Genomic DNA, 19,028 nt, shown 5'->3' with positions numbered 1-19,028 from the left:
TATTGCCTGCGAGCCATTCCCCGGAGAAACAACCACAGCCTATTGCTCATAGCATGACCGCTTTTTCGTGCCGGCTAAGGTGATCGCAACGTGCTTTACCCAGTCAACATGGCTTCAGACGAACCCAAAGCAAAGAAACCAAAACTCTCAGAGGAGGAGAAGCCCGAGCCTCCGCCTAAAGAGAATGCCGTCAAACTAAGGTGACCGAAAGCTAAAAAAATAACCCTAATAACAGCGAGGAGACACGACCCTCCTCCCACGCCTCCAAGTTTAATGCTAATATATGTCCGTATCAAACCTTAAAAGGTTCACACTGTTAGCCTATGTGTGTGTGTATGACATGTGCACAAAATCGTGAGTTTGGACATTGATTTTGGATGTTTTCGAGACCTCTGAAGCAGTTCAATGGGGACGAGGTCGTAGCGTTTAGCAGCGGGTGTAAAGTCCTTTGATATTTCTGCTTTTTGATAAGCAGATCTTTAACTAACTGTTGGCTCATAAAGCCTGAAGGGTTTGGGCACCTCTGCGGTGAAGCAAGCCCATCTAGCTGCAGCAGGTTTTAGGTTGTGGTCGAGCGTGAGTACCACCTGTCCTGGGCTGCAGGAAGCAATGTTGGGACTTGGTCTGGGACTCTGCACAGCTGCAGTGAGAGCTTGCAAGATCCATCCCGTACCAGCTCCCAAAACACTCAATTGCGAAACAAGTCACGTGGCGGTCATTGCAATGCTGTAGTGCTTCCACCATCACCACCCCGCTCTGAAGAAATCTGATGGCTGCTGCTGATTACTACATTCACCTCATCCGCAGCGTGCTTGCTGTCGTATTGTGGCACTCCAGCAGCCCAATCATCAGCACGCTTCTCACGGTGTAATTTGGCTTCAAATGAGTGAGTGAACTGAGCCTAGAGTCAGCGAGACAAGCCAATCACCACACAGAGTCACACAGCCGTGGCCCTTGCCTCCAATCGGCCAGCGCCGAGTAGGAGGAGCTGTGTATGCAGTGGTAAATCGATCTTCCTGCACACTGAGGTGAAATTGTCAACTTTTAATGCTCTAGCTCCCCCTTGAACCGGTTTTAGGTCGCCCAACAGGTTTGTCAGTGTCTAGCTGGTGCACACAAAGAGGAACAATATGTCTGCTGCAAGGTAAGAGCAACCTTATGTTAGGGGAGCTGATCTAAAGGCAGGCATGGTTTAGTGTAATTGTCTGCACATGCCTAGTAATCATCTGACTGCACATTGGAAATGATATATGTGCTGTAGGAGACAGTAGATACGATGCAGCAAATATCAGCTGGACGGTTTTCCAAGACAGAAACCCGTCTGTGTGGCGTAAGTCACCGTCAAGTCTTGGCGTGAACTGCTCTTTGCTTTTTTGAAAAAGCTGTTCTTTCATATTAACTGTAAATCTTTGCCTTGGGTGAGAGTAGACAGAGAGCCTTTATGGGCAAATATGGTTCCACGTGTTCATGTGGAGGTGGCATCTCTCAAGAGCTGTGTTCAAAGACTTGCTCCATCTGGGGGAGGGGGGGTTCCCAAAAGCATTGACAAAGAAAAAAATTGTTCATATCAAGAGCACCTGTGAAAATGACACCAAGACTGAGATCTAAGGGCACGTGGTGGCAGCATGTGGCAGCATGTGGATTATAATGCACGCGCAGTTCAGTTTTTGCTTACAGGTGAAACAACTGTGGACTAACTCGCTGGCTGGATTTGGCAACCGATGTGCCCAACATGTTGACACACAGAGTAGTGGTTCCTGTGGTTCTCTGAAATTCTGTTATTTGTTTTGGTTTTTTGTCATCATAAAACTGTGTTTTGTTGTGATATTCAAGCTCTACTTTCAGTTGCTTGCCCCAGGAAAAGAGCAGACTACACAAGCAGCACAAGCACACTGAGTGTACAGCTGTCCTGATGTTGCCACGTTGTGACGCCATAACAAAGTTACATGCATGACTGACTGGATTTTGTAGTGCCTTCTGATGAGTCATGCATGTTTCCTATTTATGTCTCTTTGATTCGTGCTGTGCCTTAAGTCACATAATTAAAGTCGGGTGGAAACAGATCTTTTTTTGAATAGAAATAAAATGGCACGCTCACTGGAGTGAGCAATCATAAATTTTTAAGCCAGTGAAATTTGGCTTTCTGCACTGTTCCTGAAATGCCTGAGCATTTGACAGATCGCTCAACCAGAGCAAAGGAGTAATGGATTTCCACTCCAGCTCAACTGTTAAGAGCACCTTATTAAAGCGAAGACAAAGCGATGAGACTGAAATGATTTAATGTGCAGATGACTCGTGAATGCTGTCGTATTAAAATTAAGAGATGTAGCTTAAATCTGTTTGTCTTTATGTTTCAGCGCTAATTCACTCTTTGGGATGGGAAACCCCTTGCTGGACATTTGTGCTGTTGTGGACAAAGATTTCTTAGACAAGTAAGTATGAAAATTAGAATCATGAGTGCTTGTAATCCTGCCCTTTGATTGGTCCAGTAATGAGTGGTAATAAAATAGTGCATATATATGAACACATACTTGTCAGGAGGTGTTTACTTCCGAAATAATACTGCATTGATGCTTATTTTAACCCTAATGTTATAAAGGAGAAGGAGTTTTTTTTGTTTGTTTTTTTAGCAAGTCACATAAGATCAATTGAAAAGGAGACATTTGGTATCAGCGAGGTCACATCAGTGACAGGCTCGAGGAGAAAGAGATTCCCTGATGTAATTTGATCAGTGGAGGAGCAAGATAAGGACGATAAAGGGAAGCAGAGCACAGGAAGCGGCAGAGCTGTCTAATAATCAGCGTCAGCAGAGCTGTATGTTCAGCAGATGCATTGCTTTAATGTATCCTGAAAAGAAACCGCACCTTGTTTGATCATCACGTGTATTTACATCACCAAAAACTGAGGCGTTCAAAGATCCTGTAGAAGTTGTGATTATTACCTATGATGTAGAAATCCAGGGATTGTATTGACATGACACATTTAATTACTCTCTGTAGTAGTGGGAGCTATCAGCTGAAATCTGCTCAGAGTAGCCGTGTTCCCTGTGAGTTGACCAAGACAGACGGGACAAAGGGCAGCTCAGCGTCCACTCATTAACCCCTTGCATAAACTCCTGGATTAGAGCTAAACCAGCCGGCTGTAGCTCTAATTCAGTCCCACTTACAAAAAAGCACAACTACAACTGCACTTTAATCCCCAGCCTACTGTTGTGTGACCTCCCGTTAAGGAAACCATACCTTATTTAACTTTATTGCTTGTTTTTTTGGTTTGTTTTTTTTTAGTTAGACTGAGAGTATTTGAGGTGTTGTAAGAGGAAAACAAATCACACTTTCACAGGAAAAATGTGTGAACAGCACATTTGGAAGCTTTCCTACTGCGCTTACAATCCTGGCTCACATAAATGGCGTCCACATGCATGTTATTTCTGTTTTCTTTGAAAGTAATTCTTTTTTTTTTTTCTCCTCTGATTATTTGCAGGTACTCTCTGAAACCCAACGATCAGATCCTGGCTGAAGCGAAGCACAAAGAACTGTTAGTATCTCCTCTGTTGCAACATTCACTGTAGATTATGTAGGTTTTTGTAGAGCTCTTCCCATGTGGGTTTACCTAATCTTCAAACAGGGTTTGTTTTCTGAATTCATACTGAGTTTGCGCCCCTGTGCTCTGGAGTGGGCCAGTCAAAACAAGCGCACACTAGAAAGTGCCACGATTGACCTCTGTGCCTTCACACACAGCCAGTGGTAGAACAGCAGATTCAGCGCAGACCATCTCATCCAATAGCAGACCGGGACACTTTTCCTCCCAGTCCCTCTGAGACAAGAGCCAGAAAGCAAACATTTAACAGCAGGAGATAAGAAAGTCATATGTGGCCTTGTGTGGTTACACTGATGTATTCCTACTCTTCACAGTTCAGTCTATATATGACAGCAGGTTGTCCTTTGATAATGGCAGGCACTTGCATGCACAACTCATTTTTGAGGATAATATTTGATATCAACACATATTTAAATGACACTTTTTTATGTATCGGTATGTGATTGATATTGATCTGTGATGTGTACTAGGGGAATCATTGATCACGTATAAGAAGGTGCAAGTCCACACGTTTAATCTGCTAGTCTTGCTTCTTCTTAAGCCTCTCAGGCTGTACTTGTTTTAGTCCTCAGAGAAGCGTAACATGCAGGGGATTTCCCCCCCCCCCGGTGAAGACGCCTCAGGGACTGAACTGTTAGAGGGAGATAATTCCTACGATGGACAGTGACCCTTGCTCCATTTTTCTTCCCATCACCCTTTCTCCAACCTCTGGCTCAGTCTCAGGACCTTTAGCAACAGTGTGCCTGTTGTACTTTCTGAAGAGATGCAATAATGTCCAAAAGTCTTGAGCTACCCCTCATTTCTTTCTATTTTGCTGCCAAAGAGCCACGTTTTCTTGTAATTGTTTTAAAGTGGTCTTGAGCAATAATTCTTCAGGCTTTCTGAAGGTCTGTTAAGGGTGTCCTTACACTGATTTTTAATTAAGTCCTTGTACTAAAGGAATGAATCAGAATCAAGGATTGTGTATATACATAATAAAGAACTTAGCAAAGAGCCTTTTTAAAATTATATCATTGGGTACTTTGTTACCAGCAGGCTACTGCAGACAAACATAGTTTGTTCTCAGACATCAAATTGTATTTTTTGCATCAACAAGATGAGTTATTAGCCAAAAACCTGGCATAGGTTAGCATGCTGTACAGTGTGACCTTGAGGAAACTGGACAAAAGAAGAAGTAGCAGAGTTCTTAGACCAGTATCTAAAACTAATGTCGTTAAGAAATATTTTTTTAAATCAGCACCTGAGAGATGCGTCTGGCCATTCGGTTGATCCAGCTACTGTTCACTGAGGCCTCATCAGAAATAGTCTTAGTGGATGGGTGGCTGTCCAGAAGCCATTCTTAAAGAAGGGAAATGCCAGATTTCACAAGAAGTTGACTAAAAATTAGTGGCAACAGGTCTTAAGGACCCCAACCGGTCGCAGCAGATGGCCGCCCCTCCCTGAGCCTGGTTCTGCCGGAGGTTTCTTCCTGTTAAAAGGGAGTTTTTCCTTCCCACTGTCGCCAAAGTGCTTGCTCATAGGGGGTCATATGATTGTTGGGTTTTTCTCTGTATGTATTATTGTGCGATCTACTGTACAATATAAAGCGCCTTGAGGCGACTTCTGTTGTGATTTGGCGCTATATAAATAAAATTGAATTGAATTGAAGGAGTGATGAGTTTGTGTTCAGATTGTCATCAATATGTACAGATAAGGTCAGGAGAGAGGTACAGCAGTGAGTGTGCAGCCATCTGTAAAACATGGAGGCCCTGGTATCCTTTGGTTCTGCATTTCAACCAGTGGTGTTTGGGATTTTATCAAAATTGATGAAATCATAAATGCAGAAAAGTAGCATCAGCTTTCGAGTTACCTGGAAAGTTTCTGATTGGTAACAGCTTCCCAAGCACTGTAAGTCATAGATTGGCCTCCTCAGAGCAACACCCAAGAAGAGCTTTGAATGTCCTTCAAGGAGCCTGGTGACCTATCCCTGAAGACTATTTAAAGAAAATTACAAGAAGGCTTTCCTAAGAGTTCAGGCTTTGTTGAAGAATAGAGGTGTTCATGTCAAGTACTGACTTTCAAGCTGATTAGAAGTGCACAAACGCACAGACCCTGCTTTTGCCTTATCTACAGGATTGCCATGTATGTTTGCACATGATTTAGTCATTCACAGCACTTGTTTCTCATTTAGAAAGTAATAAAGAGTGGCTCAAGACTTTTGCACAGTACTGTATTTGAACATGCTGCCTCCGAAACTCAAATAAACCACAAAAAAACATTATTGTGTGTAGGCTCATTGCACAGCTACATTTATGGAGCGTAAGATAGCAAATTCTCTTGCTTTAGCTGTAAACAGAAAATTGAAGCATGTCTGTGTTATATAACAGTGGTAAATGGTTCAGATAGTATAATCAGTGGTCAGTCATGCATGTATTGTCTACTTGACCTGGAAAAAATATGAGGCTGCTATCTGCAGAGTGTAGTCTGATACAAAGGGATTTTACTGACTGCAGCCATCACCAGGCACGCTATAGAGGGAAACCCAATAAAAGAGGCAATTATGCAGTGTCATGCAAACCAGTTTAATAGCACAATGGTAATCACTGCCTGTGGAAAGCTTTTGATATTCCCTAATAAGAGGCACATATATGCATTTTCCTTAAAAAACGTTTTTGAAAAATTGCAAATCTTGGGGCGTTTATTTCTCCAGGGCTCTTGAAATGACTGCAAATAATGCTCTGTGCAGTGAAGTCTACATGGAGATTGCCTTGATAATATCACTTATCAGTGCACTGTCAGACCACTTAGATTAATAGGAAGTGGATTTCTGGTGGCCCAGGGAGGAATCAAAACAAGGAAAAGTGGCTCTGTTTCAACTGATAGTCTTTAAAAAAAAATCAGACATATCTTCATTTAATTGTGCTTTGGGTCATTTGAAAAACCAGGATTAGTTTGCACGCTGTGTTTCCAATCTTTATACCAAACTAAGATTTACTGCCTTTAGATTTCATGTTATTTTCTTCAGCAAATAAATATATAAATTATATTTGATAAGGTGTAAACCTTTGGTGCCAAACAGCCACAGTTCGATCAGTCATTATTAATCCTTTGCTCTTGGTTTCAAACTTCTGATTAGTGATTGGCCCTATCTAGTTTGACATACTTTCCTTTTGGAAATGTCAGTCACACCTTTGTTTCTTTCTGTAGGTTCGAGGAGCTGGTGAAGAAGTTCAAGGTTGAATACCACGCTGGAGGAGCCACACAGAACTCCATAAAGATCGCTCAGGTGAGATTCATTTTAAGTGTAAATGTTGGCCTGTGTGCAGGATCGGCTGGCTGATCTTGATCCAAGGTTCTGTCACTGTCTACAGTGGATGATCCAAGAACCTCATAAGGTGGGCACGTTCTTTGGCTGCATTGGGAAAGACAAGTTTGGAGAGATCCTGAAGGAGAAGGCTGAGGAGGTGCACGTCGACGCCCACTACTACGAGCAGGACGAGGAGCCCACAGGGACATGTGCTGCTTGCATCACCGGAGATAACAGGTGGGTAATTGAATGTTAAAAGCATGCAAACTCAGTGTGATCTAACCTGTTTATAAACCTGTGTTACTACTACTACTTTTTTGCTCTCAGGTCTTTGGTGGCTAACCTAGCTGCTGCTAACTGTTATAAGAAGGATAAACATCTAGACCTCGAGGAGAACTGGAAGCTGGTGGAAAAAGCTAAAGTCTACTACATTGCTGTAAGTATTACATCACTGTATGCTGATTTGTGCCAATTTAATGAAGCTTTAAGGTGGGCATGGAGTAGAGCTGGGCGATATATCGAGTTTTTTTTTTAAAAATATCGATATATTTTTATACGAGATATAAGATGTGACAATATCCTTTATATCGATATAGTCTATGTTACCTTATAATTATAGTTGCGGAGCCGCAAGTTTGCCTCTCTTTCGTCCACTTACCTCTCCTTCACTGAACACAACTCCCCCTCCTCCCCCATCGCTTCACGTGCAGGCAGCGACAAGATGGACACGGCAAATCTCCGTTAATGAGTTACTGCACATCGCCCCGTGTGTGGGGCTGGATGGCGTCAACGTGCTAACGAGCTAGCCATGCTAACGCCATGCACGGCCTGAAATCCTTTCATTTTCTCAAAAGTTGACTGCGCGCCTTTTGTATGAATTCTGGTTGTGCTTGATGACCGCGAACCGATTTTATGTGATACACGGCGCTCAGCAATCTGTCAAAAAATGTTTTAGTTCGACTTTGCTAAGCTACGGAGCTGCACCGCTTGATGGATTGTCGGAGCATTACGGCTACCGAGGAGCCTCGCGGAGTGATACGTACTGTGCTTCAACGTAATATTACCGTATTGTGTGTGTATAAGGACCATAAATGGCACCTGTTCAGAGACATGGTTACGAAGCGGATTTCAAACTCCAGGCTGTCAGTCACACAGTAGAAGTTGGGAACAGAGCAGCTGTGAAATCTGTCTATGTTATTATGCTCAGCGTCTTTTAGTTTACATTTTGACTGCACAATTTGCTCTTTGTTGTGCACAAAACAACATAGTTTTCTTTTATTTATAGAGCATCATTATTTAATAAATGCTCATAATTTATTTTTGAGTAGTTTTTTTCATGTACATCTATGCTGTATGTTAATAAAAGTGCCTGTGTGACATCTGGGACACAGCTTTGACTAAGAACTCTCTTTTTGTTCTTACTTTATGGCTTTAAAAAAATATCGAGATATATATCTTATATCGCCATCCAGCTAAAAAATATCGAGATATGAATTTTGGGTCATATCGCCCAGCTCTAAGTCACATCACTAGCCTCTTGTGTTTTTTGTCCAGTGGTTTGTAATTTAAGACTGTTCCACCCAATTACTTTGTGAGGTTGTGGTCACATGGGCCTGGAGATGGTTGGTGACCACCTGGCAACCTCGAGTAAAGTTGGGTAAAGTTGTCTGTAAAGACTCACTAACTACCCGCTGGGCTGTAGTAAAACTTAGAAAAAGTCCAACACCCCTTTCCAACTGCCTTTTAGAAAGTGTTGGCTGCAGCGCTGAGGCTCAGCTTTTACTTTGAAGGCGAACAGTGTCTATTTCCGGATCTGTCGCATTTTCACAGATTCACTACAGCGCGGCGAGCATTTGAAGACAAGCGACCAGAGCAATCTCAGTGAAGCAGCATAAACTCCTTGCAACCAATTTCATCATGCACCTGCCATCACCCTGTAGCAACCATTGGGCTACCACTCAGGAATGTTTTTTTCCCCTAGCGACCTTTGGTTGCAGGTTAGGTCACTGACCGGCCTCTAAGCCTGTGTGAGTCTGGCCTAACTTAGGGCGGCGTTCACTTATTCGGCCTGCTCTGTGCTCTTGCATAATCACTTATGTTTTACCCTGGTACTGATCTGCAGTATCCAGCCTTCACCTGTGTTGTTTTTTATGGTTCTTGGATCTTCCTGCGTTGTTGGCATTCATTATGTGAGTCTCATGCTCTGCGTGGATGATGGTTGTGAGATGGTTAATATCATGCGTGCTCAGATTGTTTGGCAGCGTGACTCAAGCAGAAGCAGGGCCACAAACACATGCTTGGATTAGTCTGTGATAACTCGGTGGTTTAACTGTGACACTGACTGTCCTGCCTGACGTTCTGTGCTCTCACTCACCTTTGTGCCTTCAATGTGGGGCTTTTTTTTTTTTTCAAGGCTTTAGTGACATGTGCAATGACAATAAAGTTGAATTCTATTCTAATTCTATTCTAGTGTATGTGACTCATTAGACCCATCAGATATAAAAAGTAGATTAGTCCTGACCCAGTGTCGTTCCTTCCTTCCAGGGTTTCTTCCTGACTGTCTCCTTGGAGTCCATCCTGAAAGTAGCGAAGCATGCTTCGGAAAATAACAAGCTCTTTTGCATGAACCTCTCTGCGCCCTTCATCTGCCAGTTCTTTAAGGATAACCTCATGCAGGTTATGCCTTACGTCGATGTGCTGTTTGGCAATGAGACAGTAAGCCACACTTCTCACAGTGAAATCTCCACACTGACGTTAATGATTTGCACATATTTCAGATTAACTCAATGTGATCTTTTTTTTTTTCTGTTTTCTCAGGAGGCAACTGCTTTTGCTAAAGAGCAAGACTTTGATGTGAGTAGACCGTTAGACTTTATCATTTACACAAGAAAAAGGCTGGATTTCCTGTGTATCATCTGCTTTGTGTGTTAATGTGTATTTTGTTTGCAGACAAAGGACATTAAGGAAATTGCCAGGAAAGCCCAGGCTCTACCCAAAGACAACAAAAAGAGACAGAGGGTTGTAGTTATTACTCAGGGGAAGGATGAAACGGTTATGGCTCTAAGTAATATTTTCTTCTTTTTTTCCCCCCCCATTTCCTGGCATCTGTTTCACTCTCTCTTGTCCTTGTGTGGAAGTGAAATGTTTTTCTCCTCGTCTTTCCAGGTGACAAGATTGAGACCTTCCCTGTAGTGAAAACTGACCCGAAATACATTGTTGACACAAACGGTGCAGGCGATGCCTTCGTAGGAGGTAAGAGGCCCCAGTTTTTCCGTTTTTGTGCCTCAGTCGATTTGCTTCAGTCTTGTGTCTTCTGTTGATTTTTATCGTCGAAGCCTTTCTTTTGCAACACAGGTTTCCTGTCTGAGCTTGTCCAGGAGAAACCTCTGGATCAGTGTGTGAAGGCGGCACACTACGCTGCCAATGTCATCATCCAGCGAGCAGGATGCAGCTTCCCAGAAAAACCCGACTTCAAGTGAGGATTCGTCAGGAAAGCCTTTCCTTCAGCCTGAAACCTCATACCCACTCTGCCTCCACAACCCCAACATAGAAGTTCCACTATTTTCTACAAGTGCAACCCTCAACTTTGTTTTACTTCGTTTTTTTTTTTTCGTTTTAATCTATCTGCACATCATTTCTTATCAGTTCCTAGTTCATATGCCCGTTTATTCGTTTAAATAAATTACCTTAAAGGAATCATGGTAACACCAGGAAATGTGGCAATTGTCCTTTACAAAAAGGGCTCTAAATGTAAAATACTCCTTTCACGGACATTTGATTTCTACAGTTTTGAACTGTACTTCAGCTCTGACACTTCTTGCATGTGGATGCACTGACACCAATCAGACTCTCGTGGAAAAACCATGTCAATATCCTGTGAGTCTGTTTTATGTTTTTTTTTGTGTGTTATTTCGTCCCCTTGGAGACAAGAGTCCAAGCACAAACAGCTATAGCAACAGGAGGATGCATTTACACATACACAGGAATAAATAATAAAACACTGATCAGGAGGTTTTGAATGCTGCTCAGAAATGCGCTCCATTGATTTATTTGATTAAGTTACGATTTAGCTGGCCAGTTGTGAATCAAATGGCATTTTAAGTGTACATTTTTTTAATGTATCAAAGCCTCTGCCTATTAAGTGTGAAAGCTGCAAAATGTTGACTGTCAGTGATATTCAGACTTTACCGGCATCAAGTAATGAGTGCCTTTCTTTCTAGCAGTTTGCAGACTTGATGGGCAGAGGCCTGGGGATGTTATATGAGCCTGCATTTGTCTGTGCAGGGAAACTTGAAAGCTCATGAGAGTATTGATATTGACATGACCTCCCTTCTATATATAATGCATTGCTGGGAATGGATCATTATATTTGGGGGTTGTCTGCCATAAGAATACAGTGGGCATTAAAGCAGACCTTTTCTCTCAGTTGATTTTTTTCAAATAAATTAACGTTCTTCTGCAATATCACGGCAAACTCGGGGCAATTCTGTTAAATTATTTAAAAAAAAAAATTAACCATTTTGTTCATTTTTTATCAAATCAGTTTTCTTGAGTAATAAATAAAGATTCATAAGAAATTGGGTGAAAATCCCTATACGGGGCCAAGTGTTATAAACCGTCTGTATTAATGTCTGTGCTGTGATTCATACACTGGTGAGATAAACGCGGAATACTTGAATATAACTTTATTCAGAGTTTATGTAAAAGGTAGGAAATATGTGTAGGATTAAATACTGTAAGAGGTGTTGTCAAATCTATCTGGTTGGACTGAATCATGTGTCAGTGTCCCTAAATTTCGTGGCTTCCTTCATATGTTCATATACACCAAAAAAGCCTTATAACCTGTTTGAGAATTGTTGACAGTAGGAACAGTTTGCCCATCATTGTGGTAAACTTTGAAATTGAAAAATAAAACAGATTTTATCATAGATGTTTTTCTGTGTCTGGTATTTTTTTTATTACTAACTCGATGTGAAGTGCAGCTCATATTTCAGAGGTTTCGCTCTCATGGCTCGTTATGGTTTCCTTTGTTTACGTAGAAGTGTTTGGATAATACCTAAAGCAGAGTTTTTTCCCTTCAGTTACTATAACCAACACTTTGTTTTTGTGGTCAAAAGGTTTTGAGCCACTCCCTGAGATCTTGTAATACATTTGCAGTACTCACTAACGTCCTGCAGATGGCGACAAAATTCAGTCCGTCTGGTGTTAGTCTGCAGGAATCGTTCTCCAGCCTTCTGAAGGACATTTAAAGGCCAATCCATTACTCATTTATTTATTTATTTTAATCCAGGTATGCTTTTACGGCACTGGCAGTGTGTGTGGGATCAATGCAATGCTAAAAAATGAAGCAGTTTGTTCATGATTTCTTCATATTTTTTAAAGATCTGCAGCAGATTCAACTAAAACGTGTGTTTTTGTAACAAAGTGCCTAAAAACACAATTTCACATTGGTTCTTTGCTATGTTGCCTGTTTTGTATACACACAACACTGGCTCATCATGTGAGCGAGGTGCTATTTTATGTTTGAAACATGGCATTAGATGGTCAGGTGGAAAATGACAGGACAAGTGAAAAGACAACAAATGTCCAAAGAATATCCTTGAAAACATGACATTAAGTCAGAATACATTTTTAAGTTCATTTCTTATTATTTACTGTTGGTCCTGTGTTTCTTTCTTTTGTCTCAGCCTTTCCTCCTGCAGTGAAATGTCCAGGGCTCTGAGCTGTTTTAAGAAGCCGTGATTGGGCAGGATACAGCGGCGCTGTCGCACATGCTCAATTGCGTCCACTACAGTTAAATTGTGTTTCATCATCAGGTATGCCAGGACCAGTGTTGCTGACCTGCTCCGGCCCATCACACAGTGCACCAGGACCTTGTCTAGAAACATGAAACATGAAATGAAGATATATGGATTTATTAGAAACAAATAAACTTCTCCAGATAATGAACTCAAAGGTTTCCTCAGAGTCCCACAGGACTCACTCTGTGGGTGAGCGAGGGCCTCGTGGATGAAATTTGCTGCAGGCCTGAAGTACTGGGACATGTTGAAAGTGGGTTTGTCATCAGCCTCTACACCATAATACTGGATGTCCATGTCTCTGTAGTACTGAGCACCAGTCAGCACATTATTCCACTTTCCCTCTGCTGCATTCAGGATATGTGTAATCCCCAGATCCTTCAGACCAGGCCGCTCCAGAGCAGTTTTCCTGTGTTTATGCAAACACAGACTCAGTATGAAGCTGTCATCATGAACTTTTGACACAATTGACTGAATAGTTGTATAAAGGCTGATAAGTACAATGACATCTGCAGTACGCAGATTTACGCACTCATCCCCGATGTAGACATCTGGCCAGACCTCGTTGAAGTGTGTGTAATGAGCTGTGGTGCCGGTCCAGAACAGCTGCTCCAGGTCTAATGTTCCTGGAGTGATGTAAGCGCTGTCTGGGTCCACCTGAACGGCTGCATATGGGTTTCTACTTCTGGACTTCACCATGCAAGAGGACATTGTTTTCCTGTGCTGTCCACAGCACACACGCACACGCACACATATGCCTGAAATTAATCAAAAACTGAATGAACTCCTGCACACTGCCATCTGTCCCAAAGCTCTAGAGCAGGGGTGCCCAATCCCAGTCCTCGAGAGCTACTGTCCTGCAGCTTTTAGATGCATCCCTACTCCAACACAGCTGAATCAAATAGTTGGATTACCAATTCGGCATGCCATCAAGTCTGGCAAAGGCCTGATAACGAGCCATTCATTTGATTCAGGTGTGCTGGAACAAGGACGCATCTAAAAGCTGCAGGGCAGTAGCTCTCGAGGACTGGGATTGGGCACCCCTGCTCTAGAGGGATGTAACATTACCACCTATATGTCAGGAATGTTTATGGAGTCCATGAGCACTTTTTCCTAAATAGTTATCAGTCATTTGCAAGCAATATGCCAAAAATTAACCGGCTCCAGCTTTTTCCAATGTAAACATCTGGTTTTACTTTTTTCCAAGCTGTAATTTTTCCTTTCTATTTTCTCTCATTTTTGTTGAAACAAAAAGCAATGAATCAAAAATGACAAAAATGAACGATCAATAGTGAAAATAACTGGAAACCTAATATATCACCCACAGAAAAAATGGATATGGATGATGTAGGTAGACCAGACTTTTAGAAAAAAAATCATATTGTAAAGAATATTACAATATAATGATTTTATTAATTTAGGGATTTACACATTTATAAATAAAAGCAATATTCTCTTTATGTATGCCAGTTAAGATTAAATTATTATTAAATACCACATGCAACTTTGAAATCACTGTTACTATGGAAACACATTGAAAAATTTGTATTTAAGTAAGAAACGTGTTTGCAAAGGGGTTTAACTGTGATTGACCGGTATCATACAAACCGTATGTTGTCATTCAGTATTCTGTGTAATATTGTTGTGTATTATTGTGTGCTCAACAGACGCTGTTGGATGTCACATACAAATTCAAGCGACGGACGTGACATTTTCTGTTTGCTGCCATCATCGCTGCTGGTGCTGCTTAACTGATCATACATTTTGAAATATTAATAATAAACAATAGCAGAATAGTACATGAGATATCAGGAGCCAAATAGGAATTTAAATAACTTTTTTCATCTCGCTCTCCACTAATAGATTCACATTAATTATCGCAATTTTTCAAAGCTTTTAGGACCCCTGCATTGGTAGCATTGGTAGCATTGGTTTTCATCTAGTCACGCTTCATACCAAGCCCTTCATGCACATTCTTTGAAACACTGTTCACACCGAAGTCACACTGAACTGAAGCCATCAATGATCCACGAGGTGTGTGACATCAAGTCGCAGTGATGGTGTTGGAAAAAAAACAGATATTAAATAAAAACGAGCACTTTAGTGTAAAGAAACGACTCACCTCTTTTAAATTTGGATCGCAGACCTCCACTCTCCTCAGTGGATGTCAATATGTGTGTGTGTGTGAGTTTGTGTCCGGTGGGTGTACATGTGTGTGTATCAACAGGGACCTCCCTCAGGAGGAAGCAATGAAGACTGAAATACAGACCTGGAATGGTAACTGCTTTCTCAGGCTCAGTGTTTAACATGATATTTTTAGGTAGTTGGACTACAACACCTGATCTCTCCACATGGCATGCTTTCATAATGTAATCCTGTATATGAGACCCCTAACATGACAGCACCTACTTTCCTTTAGCACGCACTGTTCACTGTTCAGGCACTGTTTTAAACAGAAACAAACTCAGTATCTTGCATCATCACAGGAATGTCACTAATGTCTGGACAGCTGCAAGAATCAGTCACGATTCGTCAGTGCTGAGTTATTTCTGGAGGCCTGAAAAAGTCAAGTGAATAAAATAGGTGACACGCAGACCTTTTTTAAAGTTTTAATTATTTTGATAGAAACTAATTAAAATAACACAGGTTGCCAATCAAGGGAGGAATGAAACGTTCCTGAGTGTGTTCATTATCAGGATGTGTTGGTACAGTCCTCCTCTGGGATCTGTCTGCTCTGTGTATTCAGGCTCAGCTCCAGCTGCCTCAGCTGCTCCAAAAAACCAGAGTTGGGTCCAATGTCTCGATTCAGACGCACAGCAGTGATGGCCTCCACTAACGACAGGCCCTGGCAGATCATCAGGTACGCCAAAACCAGCGCTCCAGAGCGGCTGACACCCATGGCACAGTGAACAAACACCTTCCCTGAAAGACATTTTGATCAGTCCTTTTAATAATCGCTGAAAGTAACTCATGAATTGCTTAACATTAATGTATGCATATCTATTTGCTTAGCCTCTAACCATTTTTCTTCAGCGCATTGTCAATGAATTGTGCGGCTGATCTGAAGAAAGGCTGGAGGTTGAACTCTGGGTGGTCTGCAGCTTCAACAGCATGGTATTCCACTTTGAGATCTCTGTAGAACTGCAGGCCTGTGTTGATGCGGTGTCGTCCTGCTGCAGCGTTTAGTATGTGAGTTATACCCAGAGATGAAAGTGTGATTTTATCTCGTGCCACAGACCTGCATACACACACGGCATACAAACTGATTTACTAGAATATCGTTTTTGATACATTTCATGGAAATAAAAAGAGTTTTCTACTCACTCATCTCCAATGTAGAGGTTTGGCCAGACTTGATTGACGGGTGCCACCGGCTTCCTGTTTGTCCAAAGGATGTTCCTCAGCTCTGTCAGTGATGCCGTTTCTTCCTGCTGGGCTAAGTGACTTCTGTAGCAATAAAGATGTGTGTGTTGTGTGTGTGCGCATATGTGTTTGCATATGTTGATGCTTATGGGTTTGTGTGTGACTGATTGTATCTTTACAGTGTTTGGGCCTGTCTTCGTCTCCTCCTCTCTCTCTCCAGGCTCATGTCGAGGCTGCGGAGCTGCTGCAGGAAGCCTGGGTTTGGGCAGATGTCTCTGTGCGGCCTGACGGCGGCTACTGCCTCCTGCAGCCTCAGGCCCTCAACAATCATCAAAAAGGCCAGCACCAAGGTTGCAGATCGGCTCACACCCATCAAACAGTGTACAAACACCCGTCCTGGGATTGAGATGATAAACATTACCCTCAATACCATTTATAGATATATAATGCTGTTAAAAAGTATTTGCCCCCTTCCTGGTCTGGTTTTTTTTTTTTTTTTTGTCACACTTAAATGTTTCAAATCATCATCAGTTTTTAAATTGTGATTTCATTCATTACTACCTGGCCCGGTATGAAAAAGTAATCGTCCCCTCTTGTTAAATCACGAATTAACTATGATTAACAACATTTTTTGGAAAGCTGAGTTCAGTTTCACTCGTCTGATTACTGCCAGGCCTGATGAATCAAGAAATCATTTCAATAGAACCTGTCTGACAAAGTGAAGTAGGCTAAAAGACCTCAAAAAGCAACACATCATGCCAAAATCTAAACTCAAGAACGGATGAGAAACAAAGTCTGAAAAGTGTTACAAACCTTTGAAACTCCAGCAAATCATAGTGAGGGTGCAAATGCACAAATGGAGGAAAACTGGAATGTGTCTGAACCTTCCCAGGATTGAGCAGCGTACCAAAATTACTCCAAACGTGCATCAACGATTCATTCAGGAGTTCACAAAAGAACCCAGAACAATATCTAAATAACTGCAGACCTCCCTTGCCTTAGTTAAGGTTCATGATTAAATAAAAATAAAGAGACTGGATAAATCAATGGGAGAGTTCCAAGGAGAAAACCACTGCTGACCAAAAAGAACACAAAGGCCCGTCTCACATTTACCAAAAAACATCTTAATGATCCCCAAGACTTTGGGGAAAACATCCTGTGGATTGACAAGACAAAAGCTGAAATTTTTGGGAAGTTTTTAGACCCGTTACATCTGCTGCAAAACTAGCACAGCATTTCATAAAAGAATGTCATACCAACAGTCAAACGTGGTGTTCGCAGTGTGATGTTCTGGGTCGGCTTTGTAATAGGTTCAGGGGGCAATCGCTTTTTCACATGAGGCCAGGTAGGCTTGCAGAGCTTGTTCCCCTTAATAAATGACATCCTAATTTTAAAACTGGAGCCAGAAACCAAATCTAAATCTAAACTAAAATAAGGATTCCTTATTTTAGTGAAGAATAAAATCTAGTCTCATTAGATGGTGTGGCTGTATGACACTGAGATCTAATCCTGCCACATGCTGTAATCCTGCCGACTTGCCTCCCATGGCCAGTGCAGCTCTGATGTATCTTGCTGTTGGATAGAAGAACGGACTGAGGATGAAGTCCATTGCATCATCAGCTTCAACACCATAATAATCCACTGCCATGTCTCTGTAGAAGCGCGGGCCAGTGTTGACGTAGAAATAGAGCCCATGGCCTGGGTTGGGGGATCCATGAGCAGCATTTACAATGTGAGTAATGCCCAGACTGTGAAGAGTGCCCTTGTCACGAGCTGCTACCCTGAAACACAATAGCACACTCAGTGCTGCACGAGTGCAGAATGTTTATAGATGCGTGTGCATGTTAATATGTGCACGCATACTCATTGCCTATGTAAAGGTTAGGCCAGACTTGATTGACATGTCCAGTCGGTCGTCTGTCAGCGAGCAGAAACTCCTGCAGCTCTGAGACAGAGGGAGGTTCATACGGAGGATCCCTAAGAGACATACTGTACAAACACACAGACACTCATAAATTTCAAGAACACACACAACTGTCATTTATTAACCCTTCACTATGAAAAGCTTCCGTAAATGTTAATGTTTGTTATGTAAACTTATTAGTCATCCCAGCTTCTGTTAACAAGACACAGACCTGAGAGTGGGATTTTCTCAAGATGCCAAACCTGCTTTCTTTCTAAATGTTTCTTACCTGAAAACCAGCCCAATCTCATGAACTTACCTCACTTCGAGGCGCTTCGGTCTCCTCTCCTACTCTGCCCGCTCTTATTTGTTCATCACAGTCACACATAGCTGGGGTTGTTTCCTTTTATAACTCTGTAATCATACACTCAAAAGTGACAAAGTTATCTAACATACTGTGTTCACTGTTCAGGCACTCAAAACCCATTTTATTCATGGTGAATGCGGACCTGATGTTTCATTCTCATGGGGCAACCCTGAGCCTTATCCTGTGAACTTTAACATTAGCTCACATGTTTCCATGATGACTGTGGACTGTTATGTAACATGTGGCTCCTCTGCATGTGTCTGTGTTGCTACCCTGCTGCAGAGTAAAGCCTGCTGCCCTGTCCCTTTAAGAGATGTGGATGATATTCACCAGTGATTTATTAGCTTTAGCTGCTTTTAATCTGCTCATACTGAATTAGGCTGTTTACTATAAAATAACCAATTAAAGAAAGGAAGACTGCATGACCTTAGGGGTGCAATAGTGCAACAGTAACAGTTGGCATGACCTCACTTTTATTTTGGAGTCCTCATCCTATATTTCTTTCTGGTCCCTGTCAGAATGATAATGTTTTTATCTTTTGGGTCTCTTCTTACTCCTGAGCAAACACCTGATGGCACACCTACACTTCATCATCCAATCAAGGCCCAGCACTATATCTACCAGTCTCTACCAGTTTGTTCCGTCAGCTTGTGTGGTAGCAGAAGCGCTTTTGTCCGCTTTGTTCAAGCCGAATTTATTTCTTGTTTGTTTAAC

General features: G+C 41.9%; 3 protein-coding genes across 6 annotated transcripts; 1 reads left to right on the top strand and 2 right to left on the bottom strand.

The window, feature by feature from the left end:
* The first annotated feature begins 12 nt into the window (after positions 1-12).
* LOC116322743 (adenosine kinase-like) lies at positions 13-11,813 on the top strand. Of its 2 annotated transcripts, none has more exons than XM_031742904.2 (11): positions 13-200; positions 2,358-2,432; positions 3,481-3,534; positions 6,784-6,862; positions 6,948-7,120; positions 7,211-7,319; positions 9,428-9,598; positions 9,701-9,736; positions 9,833-9,947; positions 10,049-10,135; positions 10,238-11,813. In XM_031742904.2, exons 1-11 carry the CDS (start codon positions 109-111, stop codon positions 10,360-10,362), a joined length of 1,116 nt encoding a protein of 371 aa, XP_031598764.1. In that variant the 5' UTR covers positions 13-108; the 3' UTR covers positions 10,363-11,813. The 2 variants fall into 2 exon arrangements, with proteins under 2 accessions (XP_031598764.1, XP_031598765.1); XM_031742905.2 differs by lacking the exon at positions 13-200 and adding an exon at positions 990-1,144.
* A 17-nt stretch (positions 11,814-11,830) lies between these two features.
* Positions 11,831-14,921, bottom strand: LOC116322800 (dual specificity phosphatase 29-like). The gene is made up of 4 exons (XM_039621516.1): positions 14,804-14,921; positions 13,214-13,439; positions 12,867-13,090; positions 11,831-12,761 (listed from the first exon to the last, which is right to left on the bottom strand). Exons 2-4 carry the CDS (start codon positions 13,390-13,392, stop codon positions 12,535-12,537), a joined length of 630 nt encoding a protein of 209 aa, XP_039477450.1. The 5' UTR covers positions 13,393-13,439; positions 14,804-14,921; the 3' UTR covers positions 11,831-12,534.
* Positions 14,922-15,276: 355 nt separating this feature from the next.
* On the bottom strand, positions 15,277-18,472 carry LOC116322784 (dual specificity protein phosphatase 13-like). 3 transcript variants are annotated; one of them, XM_039621513.1, is made up of 8 exons: positions 18,457-18,472; positions 18,267-18,361; positions 17,908-18,033; positions 17,584-17,825; positions 16,224-16,440; positions 16,006-16,128; positions 15,702-15,943; positions 15,277-15,603 (listed from the first exon to the last, which is right to left on the bottom strand). In XM_039621513.1, exons 3-8 carry the CDS (start codon positions 18,030-18,032, stop codon positions 15,374-15,376), a joined length of 1,179 nt encoding a protein of 392 aa, XP_039477447.1. In that variant the 5' UTR covers position 18,033; positions 18,267-18,361; positions 18,457-18,472; the 3' UTR covers positions 15,277-15,373. The 3 variants fall into 3 exon arrangements, with proteins under 3 accessions (XP_039477447.1, XP_039477446.1, XP_031598818.2); XM_039621512.1 differs by lacking the exon at positions 18,457-18,472 and having other exon boundaries at positions 18,267-18,430; XM_031742958.2 differs by lacking the exon at positions 18,457-18,472 and having other exon boundaries at positions 15,702-15,919; positions 18,267-18,426.
* Positions 18,473-19,028: the final 556 nt, after the last annotated feature.

The sequence above is a fragment of the Oreochromis aureus genome, linkage group 13, assembly GCF_013358895.1.
Source record: "Oreochromis aureus strain Israel breed Guangdong linkage group 13, ZZ_aureus, whole genome shotgun sequence".
NCBI lineage: Eukaryota > Metazoa > Chordata > Actinopteri > Cichliformes > Cichlidae > Oreochromis > Oreochromis aureus.
This window is presented reverse-complemented; position numbering and strand designations above follow the sequence as displayed.